Raw genomic sequence first — 21,769 nt, forward strand, 5'->3', positions numbered from 1 at the left:
AGTGTGGAGCCGATTGCAGACTCTGGCAGCTGTGTTCAATTAAGCCCAGCCCTGGCTTCAGTGGCAGCAGTGGTTTCTAATCAAGTGCTCTCCAGCTCTCTACAGCCTAGCCTGCAGTAGCTTGTAACAGGTGAATGCAATCAGGCCCTCTGCAGCTCTTAGTAGCTTGCTGCAAACAAATGTATTTAGTATGCCTCCTTCAGCCGTCTGCCTTTTGGACAGCAAACATGTCCCAGAATGCATCTTCTGGTTTAACCCAAAAGCCGTAATGGAACACGCAATTAGATTAGTCCAAAACTGCAGCGGTAAAACAAGGAAATAAAGGCAGAGGCGCATCTAGCAGTGCTGGGTGGCAGTTGAGTAGGATCGTGACACTGATGTTAGACATCCATCCAAACAACAGCACAAAAGGCTTGAGGAGAAAAAGCAAGTCCCACTTCAAACACATCAGAAATAACAGTGATCTCTGCACTCAAACGGTAATTGCAAATGAAGTGAATCCAGAGCCATACATTAAGAGTACAACTTTTATGGGTGGTTTTGGTAAGAGCTTACACTGATCTTCGTGTTCCTTCTGTACATATAATAGCAATAATGCAAACCAAAAAAAGCAAAAATCAGCAAAAATGCATTTGGCAAAATATTTGCGGCTAAAGTTCATAGAACCACCATTGCAGTCACACTAAAAAAGGACTACAGAACTGTGAATTCAGAGTACATTTTGCCGGCTAAGTAGAGGTTTTACAAGGCATAATATCAGTGTTCAAGTTTTAGTGTGATAAATCTAAAGTTATTCAAAAACTGACCTTCACTAACTCTTAAATGTTTATATTTAGAAAAAAAGGTTACGCTTCAGTGAACTGTGGATTGATGAATAAATACTCCTTTCGTCCTCTAGAATAATGAAATGCCAATTCATGAAATAGCTTACCGCTCCTGAACACAGACAACTGAGACATCATTGGTACTTGTGAAACACGATCAGGTCCATTAAAGTTACGCTTTTTAGTATTTTCCGGTAGAAAACGCAATTTCCATTGTCCCTTGAAATACAATGCGTTGACTAGGATGAGCCTGGTTAGTGCACCGTCAATCAAATCGGGTGAAATCAGATTTTCTATCATACCTACAAAGAAAAAAAAGAAAATATATTTATAAATAGGACACTAGCATTACATAAACAATTAAGCAAATAATCCACAGCACAAAAGACTAATTTGTAATCTCTTGGTCAATTGCCAAATTGCATTCACATTCTTCTGATAACCTCTTGAAGCATCAAAACATCTAGCCCTTCTGTGGCTCTTTCCAGAAAATACCCAAGTTTATGGGGGTAATTCATAGAATTCAGCGCACAAGTGACGCACGCGGCTGGGACACAGTGTGTGCGTGCGACTTTCTGCGCCAGCCGCGTGTGCTAAAATCCATTTCCGCGCACAGCGTATTCCAGGATTTTAACATCCAAAACCAGCCTTTGCACAGAGTGGCGTAACGACCCTGCAGCAGCACCAGTTACGCCCCCAACCCCTCCCCGTGCGCCATGTACAGCGCACAAATCCCGTATATGGCGCTAAGGCTCACAACCAAGAAAATGCCTGTAAAACTCCCCGCGCACCCCTCCGAATACACGTACCCCGCTGCGCGGGTAGCCTCACACACGATTGGGCCTGTGCGAGCGGGGTACGTGGATTACTGGGGAGCGCGGGAAGTTTCACACGCGATTGGCCCTGTGTGTGCGGGGAACGTGGATTTGACGGGTGCGCGGGAAGTTTCCCCCGCGACAGGCCCTGTGCATGCGGGGTATGTGGATTTGGGGGGTGCGCAGGAAGTTTCACACGCGATTGGGCCTGTGCGAGCGGGGTACGTGGATTACTGGGATGCGCAGGAAGTTTCATACGCGATTGGCCCTGTGCGTGCAGGGTACGTGGATTACTGGGGTGCACGGGAAGTTTCACATGCGGCAGGCACTGTGCGTGCGGGCTATGTGGATTACTGGGGTGCACGGTAAGTTTCACACGCGATTGGCCCTGTGCGAGCGGGGTACGTGTATAACGTGGTACAGGGGAAGTTACACACATGCTTTCGCTGTAAGAGCGGGGTACGCGTATCCAGGGCGGTGTGCGGGGAGTCCCACACGTCAATTGGCAGTGTGGGTTCACACAGGTGTGCCCTCTACCCCCTCCACAGACCCTGCAGGCAAACCACACCACAGGGGACTACCCAACACCCTTGGGTCATGTCCCGCAGGCAGTCCATCCACCATGGGCATGCCCCCAACCAGGCCACATGTCCCCCAGCATCCCCACCCCCAGCAGTGAGGGTCACCTGCCAGCAGGCCCCCACTCATGTCCCCCACCACCACCACCCCCCAGCAGTGAGGGTCACCTGCCAGCAGGCCCCCACTCATGTCCCCCCACCCACTCACCCACCCAGCAGTGACATGCCCATCTCATGACAAAAACCAAAAGTCAACTATGTACATCAACACATGTCCGTCACACACACACACACACACACACACGTTGCCATTGATTGAGTAAACCCACATGTCAACATGCATGAACCCAATGAGTGAATCCCACACATTGAAGTAAAAGATCAAAATGTATTAACATGAAAACCAATTGAAAGTACTTAATGCATAAAATAATGGCAAACATGAAATGAAATGCATGTCCAAATAAAAAAAAATACAAATTCTCAAAAAAAACCAAGTAATCCAAAAGAAAAATGGCCAAAACTCTGTCCACCAAACCAAATCCAAATGAAACGCAAAAAGGTAAATCCATTGATCCATGGTGAAATGAAATCAAAATGTCCAAATAAATCCATGTCCAACTATGTACAATCCAATTTTCAAGGGTCCATGAGCCCATCAAAAGAAATGAAACCTATCTAATAACCTACCTAACAAAAAAACTATATACAAATGTGTGGGGGCATAGTCCAAAAGCACCAAAATAAAAAAAAGGAAACCTAACACTATAAACTATTTACAATGGCGATGGGCAAGTCCTGCGGCTCACTCAGTGATGTTTTCGGCCAGGGCATCATCGAACTCCATGTCCATTTGCTGGAGGCGGGCCTCTGTCCTGGCCACGAGGTCTCGCAGGGAGGCACTCATGGCCTGTTCCAACTCCCTGCGAGTCGCCTCGAGGCACTCTGCCCGCCTCAATGCCCGACGCATGGAGAACTCCGTCCTGACCATGGTGAGCCGTGCCTCTTCGCCGCCGCTCCGCACCTATATGCTGGCACAACCGCACCCACACGGAAGACACCCATTCCAGGGTCCTCCTGCCCTCTGGCCGATGCCTGCCCCCCTGATGTTGATGGCCCTGAGCCATCATTGCTCCCACCTAGAGCCTGCTCCTGCTGCTGCTGTCCATGTGCCCTGTCCGATGATGCCTGCACATCCTCCATCAGCTGGTCTCCAGTTGTGGTGTCCACCCCTGCTGGACCGCCGACTCCCGACTGTGGCAGGGATGGTATCTCCACCAAGCTGGCTGTGTTGTTCAAGTCAGGTCCACAGGGGGCCCTGGTGGAATCTGGGCCGGAAGACGGCAGGGAGAACGACTGGCGCCTAGTCTCCACAGAGTAGGAGAGGTCCACCAGAGTGCGTGTCACATGTAGGAACCCGCCGACCAGGGACCCTCCCAACAGTGCCACGTCGCGATGCTGCTGTTCGTGATGGCGTGCGTTCTCCGCCCAGGAAGAACGCACGTCATCACGAATGTCACGCGTGCGCAACGCGACACCAATCAGGACGGAGCCCATACGTTCATGGGACCCCTCATCTGCAGGTAGTGGAGAGGCAGATGACATGGCACTCTCCCCTACCTGCGGACGGGCCTGGGACGGGGCATCCCTGCTGGTGCATGGTGGTGCAGTAACAGGGTCAAGGACAGCGACATGCACAGACCCGTGCTGCCTCCTGACCCTGGCCCTGGACTGCACCACTTGCACCAGTGGTACTACCCCCGCCAGGCCCCATGTGCTGCTCAGTAGCGGGCTCCTCCTCCTCTGTGGAGACCACCAACCTGGATGTCTCCACACCGTCTTCCGCCATTGCAAGCCCCTGTCGGGGCTCATCCGGCCCTTCCGCCACAGCCGTAGTGGCAGACGCGGCACCAGCCCCCTCGCTCCCAGATGATGGCAAGTCCTGGGAGGGTGGCTGGGCCTTGCGTCACCGCCTGGTGGAGGCATCCCCGCCGCTTGGCTCCACAGCGCCGTCTCCGCCCTCTTCTTCACTTAACGCTGCATAGAGGGAGACATAGAACACAAGCATCAGGGTACAGTACAATATTCCCCTAGACAGGAAGCAATAACACATGAGTGGCAGTGTCAAACGTCACTTCCATCCTGTCCCTCCACGACACAAGGGTGAATGCACGCAACACACATGCAGAAACAGGCACGGCGCCTGCAATCAACATCAGCATCCATGTACAAGGACCTCTATTAACCAAAATGTTGCCTTCAAACTCGCATGCATCATGGCTCACACTGATCCCATGCACACACATCACCGGAGGGTCATGCATCATGGCCTGTACACCACAGACACAGTGGATAGACACAGTGCATACAACGGTGACCGCACTGCATGAGTGAATGTACACATCACGGACATGTGTCATGCATCCATGGCGTTTCAAAGTCACACAATCTTCTCAGACACACACACATGTGCACCATACATGTACATGACAGCAGCACCCATCCCTCACACCCCATCCATGTCCAATAACAGACACTGGCATGCTTTCATGTGTGCATTTGGCATACAGCTCCCCATGTTGCATTGTAACACATGCACCAACCATGTGGTTCCCACATTACTGGTCTCACATGCATGACCATGATGTCCCTGCACGCACACATCCATACATGGCCTATGTCACACATACAGGCAAGTATCAGACCACCAGTACACTGCAACATGCCCTGTCTCACACACCAATGCTTGGCCACTTACTGCTCAACTCCAGACGGGTCTTCCTCTGAAGGATCTGGGCGTGGAGCGCTGGGCATACGCATTCCAGGACCCTCATCTGGATGTCACTCATGCTGACCCGGCCCCCCTCTGCGAGGCGCCGGGCCTTGTAGAGGGTCCTGGACCTGAAGTCCTCCCAGCGCTTCTTGACATGCTTGATGTCGCGGGTTGCCACCCCCTCCGCGTTGATGGCAACCACGTCATCCCAGATCCTCTCCCGTCCTTCCTTGTTGGCGCGTGATGTTCCGAAGAGGGCATCAAAATGCCCCAGGACATGGTCCACCAGGACACCAACTTCCTTCAAACTGAAGCTGGTGGCCCTCTGCCTCTCTGGCTGGGGGTCGCCAGTGGTCTCAGATGGTGTTTGCCTGACGACCCCTGAGGCAGGCGTGGGTGGGCAAATGGGTCCTGGGGCTGGGCTGTGGCGCGATGGTATCCCAGTCGGGAGTCTTCTGTTCTAGCAGGGGTGGACACAGCAACTGGAACCCTGGCTGACGTGCAGGCACCAAATAGCAGGGCACGTGGGCAGCAGGCAGGCAGCAGCAGATGGCAGGTGAGAGCGTGCTCGGGGATCTGGGGGGCAGTAATTCGGCCTTCTCGGCAGGAGCGTGGTCTTCCGCGTGTTGCATGGCCAGCTTGATACGGAGTGATTTGGCACATGAAAATCTTGCACGTCTGCGTGTAATTCGAGGAAAGGCCCTTAGCGCATAAGCGCGTCTGTGACGTTACACGCACGGGCGTTTCCCTCATGACGTGGGCATAGTGGTTCATGGCGCATGAAATCCGAGGAAAGGGCCTACGCGTCTGTGACGTGAGCAGGCGTTTCCCTCAACACGGGTGCATGTTCATCGTATACGTCCAAAAACTGCACCTCCGAGTGTCAGCTCATGTAATTGGAGGAAAGGGCCTTAGGGCGCACACGCCGGTTTAAAAGGTACATGTAGGGCCGGTTTAAAAGGTACATGGCCTTAGGGCGCACACGCCGGTTTAAAAGGTACATGTGGGCCGGTTTAAAAGGTACATGTAGGACCCCATTTCCTTGTACGTGCTTTTCGTGGAGAGCGAGTGGGTGAATTCTGTACTTCTTGTCGGTTCACACGTGATTACTTCACAGCGTTTCAAGTTCGTACTCCCTCTTACCTCCGACAGCGTTCATTTTTTTTTGTTGGGCAGGTTTCCTCAAACAGCGTTCACTTCTTCTTTTGTCCTGTCTCCTCAGACAGCGTACAATTCTTGTTTTGGCGGGGGTGTTGCCAACGCGCACACGCGCGTCTTTCACGTTCTTTTTCCGGCCAGACGGTGAGTCGCGCACGTATTTACCAACTGTGCTTGCACCGTGTGTCACGTACCCCTTCAGAGGTCATTGTAGGCTGCGTGTAACACGCGTACGCTTATTTTTGTGTTCCTGGGTGCCACAGCTTAGTGCAGGTTCATTTTTCCACACACGTGGTCTACGAGGGGTTGTGCGCACGTTATTTTTTTTGTTTTCGGGGTGCCTGTGCATTGCGTGACCAGTCATCTTCCCCCAGGGGTCACAGACAGCCTTGCTAGAGCACTAGGGTACGAATTCCATCTAGTACCCTACCCCTTTCACCCCCAATTGCCCAGGACAATCGTTTACTGCTACTCCCATACGCAAAACAACATCAGTGCCATTGTTGGGAGGCGACCAAGCGGTAAGGGAGGCAAAGGTGGCCGACCTCCAAAAGGTGGGCGTGGTGGGCACGGTAGGGGACATGGCCAGGATTTGCAGGGTGCCCCTAGACCCTCATGTGTGGAGGAGCAATCAGGGATGCCCATGCCCCCCCCATGGTTGTGGGAAACGTAGCTGACACCATCCCAGCTCAGCCCTTGTTGGACCAGCCCATTGTGGCACCTGAACCGGCACAGGATGACTCCCAGGCTGACTTCCAGGTCAGCAAGTCTACGCCACGTGTGGCAGTGCAAGTTGGTGTCACCAGGCCACGTGGATCTGGAGCAGCTATGTCATCTGCTGCCCCAAGTAGGCAGGGTGGGGAGGCTGTAGGGGCAGCTGCAGCTCATTCCACCCCAGCTCTGAGTCTCCCAGCCGGGACAGTGTCAGTCCCGGTCCATCAAACCGACGTTGCCCCTGCCAACATAACCCTGCAGCCAATGCCTGCCCCAAGACCTATGGTCATTGTGCATTCGCACACTCCTAGTACCCAGTCCACCGGTGCTTCTGCCCCTACTGACCAGAGCGGCGTAAGCCACTCAGGATCCGCACCACCTTTGAAAAAGAGGAAGAAGGGTGGTCTGGCACTACAGGCTGAGACCCCAGACACGGCTACACACTCCGGCACGTCAAGGAAGCCTAGCTTTAATGACGCCGAACTTGATGCACTAGTGGCCTATGTTCGGCACATAGCCGCGAAATGGTGGTGACTGCAGGGTGCAAGACCACACCTGGTCAACGTAAGGCACACTGGCAGACCATCGTGGACATCATTAGTGCCCTTGGATTTGTGAGGCGCTCAGCTGATGATTACTACAAGCGCTGGAATGACCTGAAACGCAGAGAAAAGAACAAGCTGGCCTCAAATCATGCTTCTACTCTGGTGACCGGCGGTGGGTCTCCACAAGAGGACAACCAACTCACTGAACATGAGTCTGTTGCTGGAACCTTCGTCACAGAGGAACAGATCCAAGGCGTGGGAGACATACCAGATTACGACGCATTGTCCGGTGAGTGCCCATGCATGTGTGTGTAATCCATGTGTATGTTGTGTCGGTGACGGGTTCTGATTGAGTGCCAGGTGAGGGTGTGTGCACCTGAGTGCTATGGGTCACCCATGTGCTGCCTCCAAAACATTCACTGGCCTTGGATTTGGGTATGACAGTATCCCTTCTGCCCACAGTAGCCATTTAGCACCACATTACTGCAGTTGCCCTTGAACTGTCATCTTGCAACAACATTGTTCAGAATTTTTCAGTGTTCATTCAGGCTGATTTTTTCAATTCTCCCACTTTTGAAACACATTTGTCAGCCCTATTGTCACATATGTGACATGCTTCTGTCATTGATTACACCCCACATTGGCCCACATTTGTTACCTTGTTAGGTGAATTAGACCATTCAGGCTGATTGCTTATTGGCCTGCTCACATTGATTTTTGGTGCCTGTTTGTATGTGGTACTTGATAGTTGTTTCCTGTGATGTTTAAGTGACCAACCATTGATGTGTACATCTGCCTGCAATCACTGTATTCTTGTACACTGGATCTGTTGCAGTGAGTGGCACATGCGTATTTTGTCACACTATGTAGCATTGTTCATTTCATCATGTCCATCTCACATGGATGGCCGACAGTACTCATTCACTGACATATGGCTGTACTTGTCAAATGTACCATGGCTATGCTACATGTCATCTGTGTGCTGGCATGTGTCATGTATGTGTATTGGACATGCCACTCACAGGCTAATGTGTGATGCCAGTGCTACCCAGCATGCAGCAAATGTGTTGCTTTTCCATCTTGGTGTCATCAGCGTCTGCTTTTTGCCTCCCCTTCCAACTCAGTGACAGTGTAAATCATGTACTGGATCTCTGGCTTGTCAGGCCTATGTGTGCGCTATGGTGCTAATGCCGGTTTCCATTTTTTGTGTTTCATGTTTTTGCAGGTGATGACGAACTTGATGCTGTTGAGGTTGAGGAGATGGTGCAGACCCAGGAGAAATCTCGGGCACGACCAGGCACCAGTGGGGGACGTGGTATGGTGGTGGGTGAAAACCCAATCTTACTGCAGACCATACCGTCCAGGGGTGTCTCTGGGTGCACCTCCCCAGACCTCTATTCAGGTGCTGAATCGATGACGAGACTTATGTGCCGTCGCAGGTGAGTGTTTCTGGCAGGGATTCTGTTCTGTCCAACCCACCTGCACCAGGGGTAGAACCCTCTATGGGGATGTCAGTGTTGGTAAGTCCGCCTTTGGCGGTTACGGATGCAGGGTCACACTCCACAACATCTGATCCTGTTCCTGGGCCAGCAGATCAGAGGGGGAATGCAGTCCTGCAGCCTCAGGCAGTGCCAGCACAGCAAGGTGCAGATCGCCTTGCCCCGAACAGGTGTGGTGCACGCGACATGGTGGCCGTACGCCACCAGGCAATACTGTATGGGAAGACTCCATGAAGGGTATGGCAACCCAACAGGCAGCATCAGTTGAAATGATGGCTCAGGCAATGGAGATGGTGGTCACTTCCATTATCCCCCCTGAAAGGCAGATGGAGCAACAACAGCAGGCAACAGACTCCATTTGCCGATCACACATGGAAGACATGTTGGAATCCAACAGGGACCGACGGGCGGCACTGGAGACTCTGCGGGAAGCCATTTCTATAGAGTCACAGGGCTACAGGGAAGCCCTGAGGGTAGAACTCCATAACCTCAGGGAGACTCTTGTTGAACTTGAGGCTTCTACAAATTTGAGGACAGAACAGCAGCTGGAGCGGCACACACGTTCGCTCTCAGCTGAGCTGCAGGCAACTCGGGAGGAGATCCGGGTATCACGGGAGGCCATGCGTGCAGAAATGCAGGCAACCCATCATGTGCTGCATGGGGATCTCCGTACCATCATCCTCCAGAACGAGACCTTCCACACCCGCATGCTTGCTGCCATGGAGGACCATACCAGGGCTTTGCATGGGCTGCCTCCCATAGCACCACAACCTCCTGATGTAGTAGCAGAGGGTGATGATAGTGACAGCAGCACTTCTCCCACAGTAGCGTAGCCATGAGCCCATGGAGGTGATTTATTTCTCGCAACATCCACACAGGTGGGTGTTGGTGTGCACCCTGTCCTCAGACCTCCTGGGTGCCCCCCCTCCCCCCCACATGGCCATTTTTGATTTTTTAAAAAATGTTTTACAGTGTGTTGCCGTGTGTGGCTCCCGTGGGCATCCACTGTGTATTCCGGCTGGGCACATGCAGGCTTGTCCTGTGTTTGGGTTAGATGCTTGGGTTCTGGACACACACACCCCTCCTGCTTCCCGTTTCCATGGGCTTGCAAACGGTGTGACCAGGTGACAGTGACTTACACAGTGACATTGGGCTCCCATGAGCTGTGTGGGCAGTTTGTTTTTGTATTGAACACTGCATGGAGTATTGATATGTGCTTGTGCATCCATGTCTTCCTCCTTATCCACAGGTACCTTCTTCATGTCTTCCCAAGGCCGTCTCCTTTGCAGATGCAGTTCATGTTGTATGCAGTACACTGACACATTTGCCTGACAGCAACACTCTGGAGTTGGAAGGGGTCGATGTGCTGGCTTATTGAGGTTGTATGACGTACATTACTTTGAGTTTGTACTGTTATATTTTGGCGATGTTTCATGCTGTGTTGCTGTATTGTGTTGCTGGTAAGTATTTGGTCATGTGTGCTGTTTGTTATTGATTACTGGGAGCATATTGTCTGTGGCCCGTTTCCATTTGGGACAGTGCACTTTGTGACACTTGTGTCATGTGTTGTGCATTCCTTTGTTTGCTTTCACATTGCAAGACATGCCATGGTGTGTTGGGTGGCGGCGATGGGGAGGGGTTGGGTGACATGGCGCTATTTTCATGTTGTATTTTGCAAGGGGGTAGTCATTCATGCAGCATAAGTGTGTGTCTTTTTGTGACACAGCATTGGTTGTCTTTCGGTAGGTAGGAATGCACACAATGCAACACTTCCAGGTGACCAATCTCAGGCTGGTATGGTTGTGACAGTTGACTGTCCCTTATGTCATCATCATTGATTGTCATCTGGTATGTGCCAGGGCTGTGTGCACTCCAAAGGGGTGTGATTTTAGGTGAAGTAATTAGCCACCAGCTGCGTACAGGCTGCCTCACCACGTGCCCTTTCCCCTCCCATGCGCAGCGGCCGTGCTTGTGGTTGGGGATATGGGGGCACCACCATGTCGACCGGCAGGTCCCGGCGTGTTGCAACGTTGTGCAGGCCACATGCTGCCACTATGATCCTGCACACTACTGGGGGCACGTATAGCAACTGCCCACCAGAGCGGTCAAGGGAGAAAAAGCGTGACTTGAGCACTCCGAATGTGCGCTCCACTATGCCCCGGGTTGCAATATGGGCTGTGTTGTATCTTACCTCGGGTGGTGTGGTGGGGTTCCGAATTGGCGTCATCATGTGGATTCTCAGAGGGTAGGCACTGTCCCCTGGGCAGGTGATAATGGGTTTCATTAGTGGGGTTGCGACATTACTCAGTATCTGACATGCATGCATGTACAGGGGCATATATTCTCACCAAGCAGCCATGTATCGCCATGCCGCCCAGCTTCTAGGTCCCAGTTTAAGGTTGACATTCTGTAAATGAAACTGTCATGGGTGGACCCTGGATAGTTGGCATATAATGAGGTGATGATTCCCTTGGCATCACACACTACCTGCACGTTGATGGAATGCCAGTGCTTGCGGTTTCTGTAGATGTGCTCAGTTGCCCTGGGAGGACGTAGAGCCACATAGGTGCAGTCAATGGCACCTAGCACTTTGGGAAAGTGTGCCACCCCGTAAAAATCCTGGACGACATCCTGCCTTTCTGCAGGTGTTCTGGGCAGGTATATGTGCCTGCGGACTGATGGGCGTGCAGTCATGATGGCCAATACCTGGTGCAGGCAGCGCAGATGGCCTGTGACATCCCCCCCCCACTATGGCACTTGCCCGCTGAAATGAACCAGTGGCCAAGAAGTGCAGTACATTGAGCACCTTTTCCAAGGGGCTCAGTGCTTGGGAGCACAGGGTGGGTGATGTGAGGTCATCCTCCCACTCACTCACCAGGTCGAGTATTATGTGAGGTGGAAACCTGTACCTCCCATACAACTGGTCATCAGGCATCCCAAAAAGGCTGGTTCTGGGTGTAAAAATTCTGGCCCTGACTATCCTCCTCCTCCTCCTCCTCCTGCGGTATCCCACGACCACTGCTGCGAGGAACGGTATATTCATAGCGTTTGAGCTTGTTTGTTGTTTGCGTGCACTTTTATGCTGCGCGGGTCCAAGTACGCCTGCTTCCTGCTGGCGTACGTGTTTCCGGATTAGCGTGTCTTTTTTGGTGCACGCGTTAGCCCCGTTCGATTCCATGAATATGTGTTGTAGGCGCGCGTGTGGGCGTTCCGCGCATTTGCCTCCTGTACTTCCCCGTGACGCCCACATTTTCACGCGTTGTTCCCCATTCCGCGTGTTACGCCCTGTGTTACGCCTACTTTTGTTGTGTGCGCTGCGCTATGTGCGCTTTCGCTGTGCGCGTAACGCACGCTGTTTGAAGAAGTGTACGCGGATTTCGCTGCGATTTTCGCACTTGTGCTGCGATTCGCACGCTTTCGCAGAAATTGTCAGCACACATTAATTCCATGAATCGGCCTGTATATCTGCCCTCCAGACTCCGTAGCTCATACACCCCTTCTGACAAGCATTTAAGTAATTGTTTCTAAAAAAGCTAAACACTGACATGAGGTAAACCCTATGTTTCATAGGGCTGTCCTCTCCATCCCATAGATCATATGAATGTTTACCAATAGGGATGCGATTTGGGTATTTTAAGTTTGTCAAAGAAGGATGCTGAGACAAAAAGGTGGCATGGTTTTGGTTATAGACTTATCCTTTCCATTTAAAAATCCTCTCTATCCTAACTACCAAGAAGTGTTTCCCAGTCTCAAAACTAATACTAAAAGAATCTGTTAGAACGTCCATCAAATTACACCCGTGTCAAAACCTGCTTCTGTCCCTCACACTACAACTACAAAGATAACCAACAGAAACTTCCTTCTTTAAGGAGAATGGCTCCATTCTCTTGCTACTTGGATGGGGTTCAACAAAATGTTCCTTCAAAACAAATATACCAGGGGGAATGACTCCTTTCCGCGGGCTTGCAGGTTTCAGTCAGTCTTTACACAATTTTCTCCCCAGGTCCCCTTCTCCTGGTGTGGCCCTGTGCAATTTCCAATAGAACCAGCGGGAATGAGTCTTCCCCTGGTATGGCTTGGTACAATTCACAACAGCCATCTTTACTGTCCCCTCTCCTAATCTATAGACTCCCTGTATGTTATCTGTCCTCTCCCCCTTCTATTCCTCAGCCATTAATGGTGGTACCAGAAGGGAAGTTCTCCTGGCACACTTCTTATCTTCCAGGTGCATCATTAATGTCTACCAGAATGGCACTATCATAGCTCAGGGCTCTCAGGCCAACCTCCTCCTTCTTGACAGGCATTTTCCAACTCCTCCTCCCCCTCTCCTTTCACCTCTCTCTCTGCCACCCCTACTGCCATCTTGCCCCCACCGGCAGTAGTACCTCGTCCCTGTACCCCGCCACGAAAGACCTTTAAAGGGGGCAGTCTGCTTCACTTAGCAATCCTCGATCTGCGGTCAAACACTCCTCTGACATCCGTCACCTCCTAGAACACTTTGATCTTGACGGCCTCGCCCTTACCAAAATGTGGCTCAATGCCAGTGCTGTCACTGCTTTTGACACTACTTCCTGAGGGCTATAAGAGCCCTCTCCAACCCCAGGGCTAACCGGCATGGAGGGGGTGCTGCCCTTATCTTCCCATAATGGGTCCCTGCTTCCATAATACCCACTCAAAAATACTCTTTCTTTGAATGTCTCATCTGCAAGCTTTGCATCTCTCCTACCCTCTCGCTCACTCTAGCCACCATTTACAGGACCCCTTGGCCGATCTCCCTTTTTCTCAGAATCAGGGACCCCGCCTCCTCTCTTCTGACCTCTACCTCTAAGGATCTCCTCCTCAGAGATTTGAATATCCATCTGTACACTCCTGATGTGTCCACTCTACACTTCTGCAACCTCTGACTCTCTCCCTCACCATTCTTCCCTCTGGTCCCACCCATGCAGCCGGACACAACCTGGATGCCTTCATCTGTGCTGACATCCCACTCACCAATCCTCTCACTAGCGCTCTCTCCTGCTCTGACCACTCTCCTTTCCTCGAATCCGGAGCTCCCAGGCTCCCCAACTATACCTTTACCAGCGCACTACCAGTCTCCTTCTCTATCATTCCACTGATTAAGCGAGCACATGAAGCCTGCTTCCAAGTGCAATAGTTGATATGACTGATCTTGCCTTGCTCATAAGCAAGTGCAAAGTCATGGAACCGAAGTGGCTGGCTTCTAGCAAATCCTCTGACAAACTGGCCTGCTGCTTGCTCCAGTGGCAATACAAACTCCCCATCAGCTTCAAGAAACGGGCCCACATCCAAGCCTGCATCTCCAGGGCCACAAATAACACGGCTGAACTCTACAAAATCTGCAAGAAACTTGAGAATCCTACTGCAGTCACCATTTCTCCTCTTCCTTCCCAGGCTGTCTGAATGAACAGCTCTGGCCTCCCATTTCAAAACAAAAACTCTGGACATCCTGTTCTCTCTTTCATCTACCCTCCTCCCTCCTCACCCTGCACACTGGCCTTCTTTGTCCATCCTCTGCTGACCCCCCCCCCCCTGTTCTCCTCCTTCTCACCCATAGCACCTGATGTGGGCACCAAAATAGTTTGCTTTGTGAAAATCTCCTCCAGACAGGTGTTGCCCTGCTCCTCCAGAACAATCAAGTAAAACATTGCCTCTCTCGCTCCCTCCTTGGTTGAGTTCTGTAACCACTTGTCACTGGCTCTTTCCCTTCCCCCCCTCAAGCACTCCCTTGTGCAGCCCCTCCTAAAAAAGCAGTATGGGGATCCTTCCTGCCCGGTTAACTAACATCCCATCTCCACTACCCCCTTTTTGGGCAAACTCTTGGCGGAGTTAATTATCTCCCAATTGATCCTCCACGCCTAATCTTCTGGTTGTCTCTGTGACGACCAGTCTGGCTATAGAGCAGCCAGAGGCGCGGAAACTGCTCTTCTTAACGCCCGTGACAACCTGCTCTTTAACATTGATTCTAACGCCCCTTATGTTCTCATTCTTCTTGATCCATCTTCTGCCTTTGACACAGTCCACCATTCCATCCTCATGAATCGGCTCTGTGATACTCTGGGCATCACAGACTTGGCACTGGACTAGCTTACCTCCTTACTTTCGAAACCAGCCCTCCCAAGTGCAATTGGGCCCTTTTCTCTCCTCCACCTCACTACCTGTGGCATCCTTCCGGGCTCTATCCTCTCGCAGTGGCTCTTCAATCATGCCCCTCTGGCCAACTTGATCTCCACTCCACTTTCTCCCCTCATTTCCAGTGTTATGCTGACCACACACAGCTCTCCTTCAAGCTTCCCTCTCCTGCATCTTCCTCCCTCATTGTTAGACCAGAAACGACCCTATAGTATGCATAGTAGGTTGGCCAGAAACCATTCGCATCATGTGACAAACATTGCAATCGCAGAATCGTTGATGTAACCAGAGGGCGTCCATTTTGTGAAATTGTCAGCCATTTGCTTTTTTCTTTCTGTCTAAAACACTTTGTAAAATGTATTCTATGCACTCATACATGGTGCGAGGCCACGACCTGCGTGCTGAAAGACTAATACAGACAGGAATGTCAGACGATACAGAAATACCTTGTTTTCCTCCCTCAAGAAATCCTTGAAGGCAAGCAGAAGCCGCATCTTATCAGCAGACCAGGTGCCGGCCTGTCTTGCAACGCTGTAGTAAAAGGCAGTTAAAGCATGAATTATATTCTTTTAGCGGTACCCCTTCATGCAGACTGGTATTTTCTGCTTCAGAACTGTCAGACCCTTTGTGCAGGAATAGAAACACACAGATCACGTGCTAAGGATTTTTTTTCTCCTACGAACACGATATCCTTGCTGAACTAAGAGCTTTATGTTCTCCATAACAAAAAGCGGTCTCTGCTATTGTTGCTACAATAATTATATTTAGACTGAATAAGAGATTAGTCATAATTGTCATGATTGTCAATCACCGAACCTTAGCCGGAAAGATACATTATGGGCGGTTTGAATTGCCTTCAAAAGATTGCATGTTATGTATATATATTGTTGCTCACTCTCTTGCGTCTCATGAGGTCTGGGTACACGTTGCGAGATGTTAGACCCCAGTCGGGTAACTGAGAATAATCTGAATAAACCAGTCTTGTTTGGAAATCGAACCTCGTGTCTGTCGCGTCACTTGAGTACATGGTTATTGTGCCTTAGTTTCCATATGCAGGGTCTTTATGGCCTAGAAATATGGCGCCGAAATAGGGACGCTCCCCCTTTTGCTCCATCATATACGTTAAGTTTGAAGAAGGCAAAAACGAGTCGAGGACGAAGCCGTCGAGCCGGGATCGAAATGTGTTGGGGGCGCCCCTGTAGAAGTGATGAGACTCCTTTGCAGATCTGTACACAGCCGATCCCTGATCGATGAGCAGCGCCCAGACATCATCGAGGCGAGGGTCCTGGAACGAGGCAGATTGAGCCAGACATGCAGTCACGACGATTCTTGGTTGCATCTGTATACGGACAAATTGCGTCCTGAGTGACAAATTGATTGATCAGGTGAGTCGTGCCCAGATTCTTAAACGTCCTGATATTGACAGAGAGTTGCTCTTGCAGGTTCAAACGCACACGGTAAGAGAATGGTAAGGATTAACCATGCCTGGGAAATTGTCCTCCTGCTTATTGGGATTTTTCCACTGCGGTAGACAATCTTTGGAAACTGGACAGGTTGCTCCACCCGCAGGGTCACCGGCATATGAAATGTATGTAAAATACGGTATAGGGGCAATAGTTTTTAATGCGATTTGGCATAGGCAGACCAGACATGTATCAGACTTACAGTGGCCTAATGATGGGAGTTTTGAATTAGCACATATAGAACACTTAGAATCAGTATTGCTACAAAAGAAAGCCAGACCAGCGGCGTTCAACGGCGTGAGAGACTGGAGGAAGGAAGCTAATCTCCACTTGAGAAGTAGAGAAAAACACGCACACAGACAAAGCGAACGCAGAGAAAGCGCAAGAGCTTGGTCAGCATCAGCAGACAGAAGCCCTTAGGAACATGGACAGGGCTTTCCAATTAGGTGTACAGAAAATATTTCCGCAGCAAGATTTGCATCCATCAGATGAGCTAATAAACAAAATCAAAATTTTGAATGAGTGAAGAACCAAACATCAAACTACTGACACAGTTGCACCTCCTCCTTATGTACCCCCATTCCCGTTGTTCCATCTGCACCAGTAGCAAGTTCCTCTTCTCCTGTGCTTGTGACATTTCCTCCACCGCCTTTAGAGCATGAGTTAGCCACTTTGGTAGGCAGTTCTACAGAGATGAGGCCTGCGCAAGGAAGCAGTTTGTTTATTTTTATTTGTTTATTTGGTAATGCGCACCAAACCCTTGGGTAACCGGGCGCAGCAATGTACATGAAGACTTAAGCTTGTTACAATATTTGGCATGAATATGGCGAACACAAGGCAAAAAGAAATATATACAGTAATACAATATTTGGCATGAGTATACCGAACACAAGGTAAAAAGAAATATCTACAGTAAAGTATGCAAACATGTGTGCACGTACAAGACATAGCTTAAAGGAGTATGAAGCATTCTAGCAAGACTGTCTAGTAGCTGAATATATGATTAAGTTTATAGGTCAAACTATAAAGCTAGGTAGAGTGACTCTTAGTACAGTAAGCAAAGACAGGAAAGACGAGTTGGGAACTTGGGCAGAAACATACGTTGAAGGTGGTGATGAAGCAGCTGTGCAAAGTTCCATATCTGATCATAGAGGCCGTGGTGAACAGCAGGTATTCTTAGAATGCATGGGGAATTATCTTGTGAAAAAAAAATTGAGTGATTTGACTGACACATTGGCACCGCAAGAGTTGCGCGATTTGGTTGTTCTTTCTCATTTGCGAGATAATGCGTCGAAAGTACCAGAACATGTAGGCCGAATATTTGTGTTTAAGCACGAACTTGATCGATTTTTTCCGCCGTTGAAACCTGATAGTGAAGAGATGAGAATTTGTACGCGAGATGCGCTTAGACGGATTTCAGATCCCGCCATTTCCCCAATGGAAGTGCATGATACGTTTAGTCAGTATACACCAGAAATGCAGAGAAAGGTATTACAGGTCATGGTAGAGTATTTGCAAGATGAATGTATGAAGAATAAGACATGTTGTCCCGCTGATTTAATGACGATTTACAAAAGAGCATTTTCGCATGAAACTGGAATGACTGCTTTTTCTCTTGATTTAGCTTTATTGTTCAGTAAACGAATGAATGTAGAAACACCTAGTTTGCAATTACCCATGAGGGAAGTGCCTTCCACGTTTGTCCCGAAAGTAGAAGTTGCTGCCACCTCAACGGTTGCAGAGCATACGATAGAAGCACATTATACTGCATAGTTTGTATATGTCCCTTTTTCGAGATAAGAGGTCAATAATATCAGGCAGACGATCCCTGACATTAGAAAAAACCCATCAGGATTCTATAAAGAAATTGAATCTGTTTTGAATTCATCTGTTTTTACATTGAGTGACATTAATTATTGTTTCCCGTGATTCTTCCTGTAGACATATGGAAATAGGTTAGAAATATAAATGATGCGACGATGTTAGGTGACATATGGGAGAATTTGATTAGAATTAATGGTGAAAGAAAGGCTGGAGAAAAACCACTGCAAGTTATGTTAGCTTTACCATCACGGATAGTAGACAAATTGAAAACTTTGGTACCTGAGAAGAGAATAGTTTGGGATAAATTAACTGCTTGTTTACAGGGAAAAGATGAAGGAGCGACTGATTATTTTAACCGATTTGAGGAAGTATTTGCAGATTTTAGTGGTCAAGACTTGAGTACTGAACCCAGGAAGAGATTGTTAAGTTTGTGCGAGGGTTGTTACCGAAAATTCAAAATTTAATAATGACATCTGAAAGTGCAGGGCAAGCAAAAACACGAAGTGAAGTATTACACATGGCCCAGTATTATGAGAACAGAGTAAATGCAGAGAAGGACAAAGAAATAAGGGATAGGAGTATTGATGCAGCAAGTAGCAAACAATAATAGAGGTGGCACGAACGCACAACCCAGAGCCCAATGTTCCAACATGCAAGGTGGTCCAATAGGGATTAATGCGTCTATTGTAGACAAGAAGGCCATTGGCGAGCTCAGTGCCCGCAGATACACATTGGAAATGGGACTTTCCCGAGAAGGCAGAATAGAGGTCGCCCGGGAACACAAGGACAGAGTAGAAACCAAACAACGCCACAATTTCAGAAGGAGGAGAATCAGAATCAAAATCAGAACCAGAACCAACAGCGAAACAGCAAAAGTGATAGAAATGTTTTTGACAATCAGTCCAATGCGTATTACACCGGCAACTTTACATCTGCTGATGTATTGTTTTACTAGGACAGCCCAGGACATGGGTTGTACCAGTATCTATTCCCGTAGACCAGAAAGGGCCCTACGTAGAAATGAAGGTTGGGAATAGAGAACACATTTTTTGTGGACACAGGTGCACAAAAATGTTCAATTGACCATCAACAGGTTCCAGATATACCACTGTCAGGGCATGAGAATGTTTCAGTAGAGTTCTCAGGTACACCAGTAATTAGTCCAGTGTCACAATCAGTACCTATAACACAAGGTCCATTCACTGAGTCTTGCCCATTTCTAGTGACGAAAAATTGCAATGAAAATTTGTTGGGCTAAAATTTGTTGAAGAAATTGAATGACGTTATTTATTGTTCTCCTGATGGAGTGAATTTGACGATAACGCCACAAAAAACTCCTGTATCCCAATTTTTATCTAAGCCATTACTTACTGAATTGAGTAAAGTACCGGCTTGTATATGGGCAGTGAATGAAAATGATGTTGGTTGTTTAAGAGTAGAGGCAGTGAAAATTGTTTTGAAAGAAGGAATGACATTGCCGTGTATTCCGCAATATAACATTTCGGCCAAAGGAGACGAAAACATTGAAATGCATTGTGTCGGATTTGATTAAAAGAAACGTAATTGAAGAAATTTCTGGTAGCACTTGCAATAGTCCGATTCTTCCGGTTTACAAGAAAGGAGGTAATGACATACCTTATCGTTTCATACTTGATTTGCACGGAGTGTATAAAATTGTTGATCCGCAATTTCCATTAGTCCCGGGTGTGACTACAATTTTGACAATGATTCCAGCATCTGCATTGTATTTTAGTGTTGTAGATTTGAAAAATGCATTTTTTAGCATTCCAGTACATCCAGATAGCATACATTTATTTGCTTTTACTCTAAGAGGACATTCATTTACATTCACACAAATTCCCCAGGGTTACACTGAAAGTCTGAGTATTTACAGTAGAACATTAAAAGAACTAGATATGCTAGAACTACCAGCAGGTTGTGTTTTGTTACAATACAGGCGATTTATTGATGGCAGCTGACACAGAAGAAATTTGTAAAGAAAGCACAGTTGCACTATTGACACATTTAGCAGCGCATGGACACAAAGCTTCACTAAAGAAATTCCAGTATTGTCGAAAGGAAGTAACCTACTTGGGCTACCTCCTTTCGAAGGAGGGAAGAAGATTGACACCAGAAAGAATAGAAAGCATCTCCTATATGCCTATTCGAAATATGCAGAAAGAAGTCAGGGCTTTAATTGGCATGGCTTCATATTGTAGGCAGTGGATCGCCAATTTCTCTACGATTGTGAAACCGATAGTGGCATTGACAAGGAAAGATGTTACCTTACCTTTGCCATGGAATGTCAAGAAGCATTTGGCCTGCTCAAAGCTGCATTATGTTCAGCTCCAGTTTTGGGCACACCAAATTATGACAAGAGTTTTAAGTTATTTGTGCATGAAAACAATGGTTGTGCTTTGGCTGTTTTGACTCGGGAACAAGGAGGGAGAAATAGACCATGTGGCTACTTCTCTTCCACTTTGGATCCTGTTGCATGTGCTTTGCCGCGCTGCTTGTGAGCTGTTGCTGCAGCCATCGCGTCAGTAAAACAAACCGAGGGTATGGTTTAGGTCACGCTTTAACCGTCATGGTGCCCCACTCAGTAGACATTTGTTTAAATAGAACGCAGACACAACACCTTACATCAGCTAGATTAACAAGGTATGAAATTGTCCTGTTTGCACCGCATATACAAATTATGAGATGTTCCGCTTTGAATCCGGCCGAGTTGATGCCCCCTCCCAATGAAAAAGTGGGTGAAAAAGAATCCCCTCATGATTGTTTAATGCTTACTGAGCAAGAGACAAAAGGAAGAATTGATCTAACTGACACCCCACAGAAAGAGCCAGATGGAGAACTGTTTTGTGACTGTTCTTGTTTTAAATTACCCGATGGTACATCAACTGCGGCATATGCCATCACAACACTGAAAAGTATTGTAGAAAGCAAAAGAATCCCATACAACTCAGCACAAGCCGCACAGATAATAGCGTTAACCAGAGCATGTGAAATTTCTGCAAACCTCAATGTAAACATATATACTGACAGTCAGTATGCATTTGTGGTGGTACACCATTTTGGTCGATTATGGGCTGAAAGGGGTTTCCTGACATCACACGGAACAAAAATCCAACATGGCACTTTGATAGTAAGACTGTTGTCTGCACTCGCGCGTCCCAAATGATTAGCAATAATGAAATGTGAAGCACAAAAAAAAAGTAACATGTGATGTGGGAAAGGGAAACGCATTTGCAGACCGAATTGCGAAACAAACTGCCACTGATTTACACAGAAAAATATATGTTGGAAAAATGGAAGTACCCTGTATGATAGAAAATGGGATTGCCACAGTTCAGGAAATGCAAGCAGAAGCTACTGCAGATGAAATAAAAGCATGGACGGAGGGTCCAGCAGAATTAGAATTTG

General features: G+C 48.6%; 1 protein-coding gene across 1 annotated transcript in view; it reads right to left on the minus strand.

Moving 5' to 3' along the window:
- Window positions 1–21,769, minus strand: part of SERPINE2 (serpin family E member 2) — a 641,152-nt gene that overhangs the window by 403,801 nt on the left and 215,582 nt on the right. Inside the window, exon 4 of the mRNA XM_069618158.1 lies at window positions 932–1,126. Within this exon, the coding sequence (XP_069474259.1) occupies window positions 932–1,126 (195 nt within the window). The remainder of the gene's footprint in view (window positions 1–931; window positions 1,127–21,769) is intronic.

The sequence above is a fragment of the Ambystoma mexicanum genome, chromosome 10, assembly GCF_040938575.1.
Source record: "Ambystoma mexicanum isolate Mex_15411 chromosome 10, UKY_AmexF1_1, whole genome shotgun sequence".
Lineage (NCBI taxonomy): Eukaryota > Metazoa > Chordata > Amphibia > Caudata > Ambystomatidae > Ambystoma > Ambystoma mexicanum.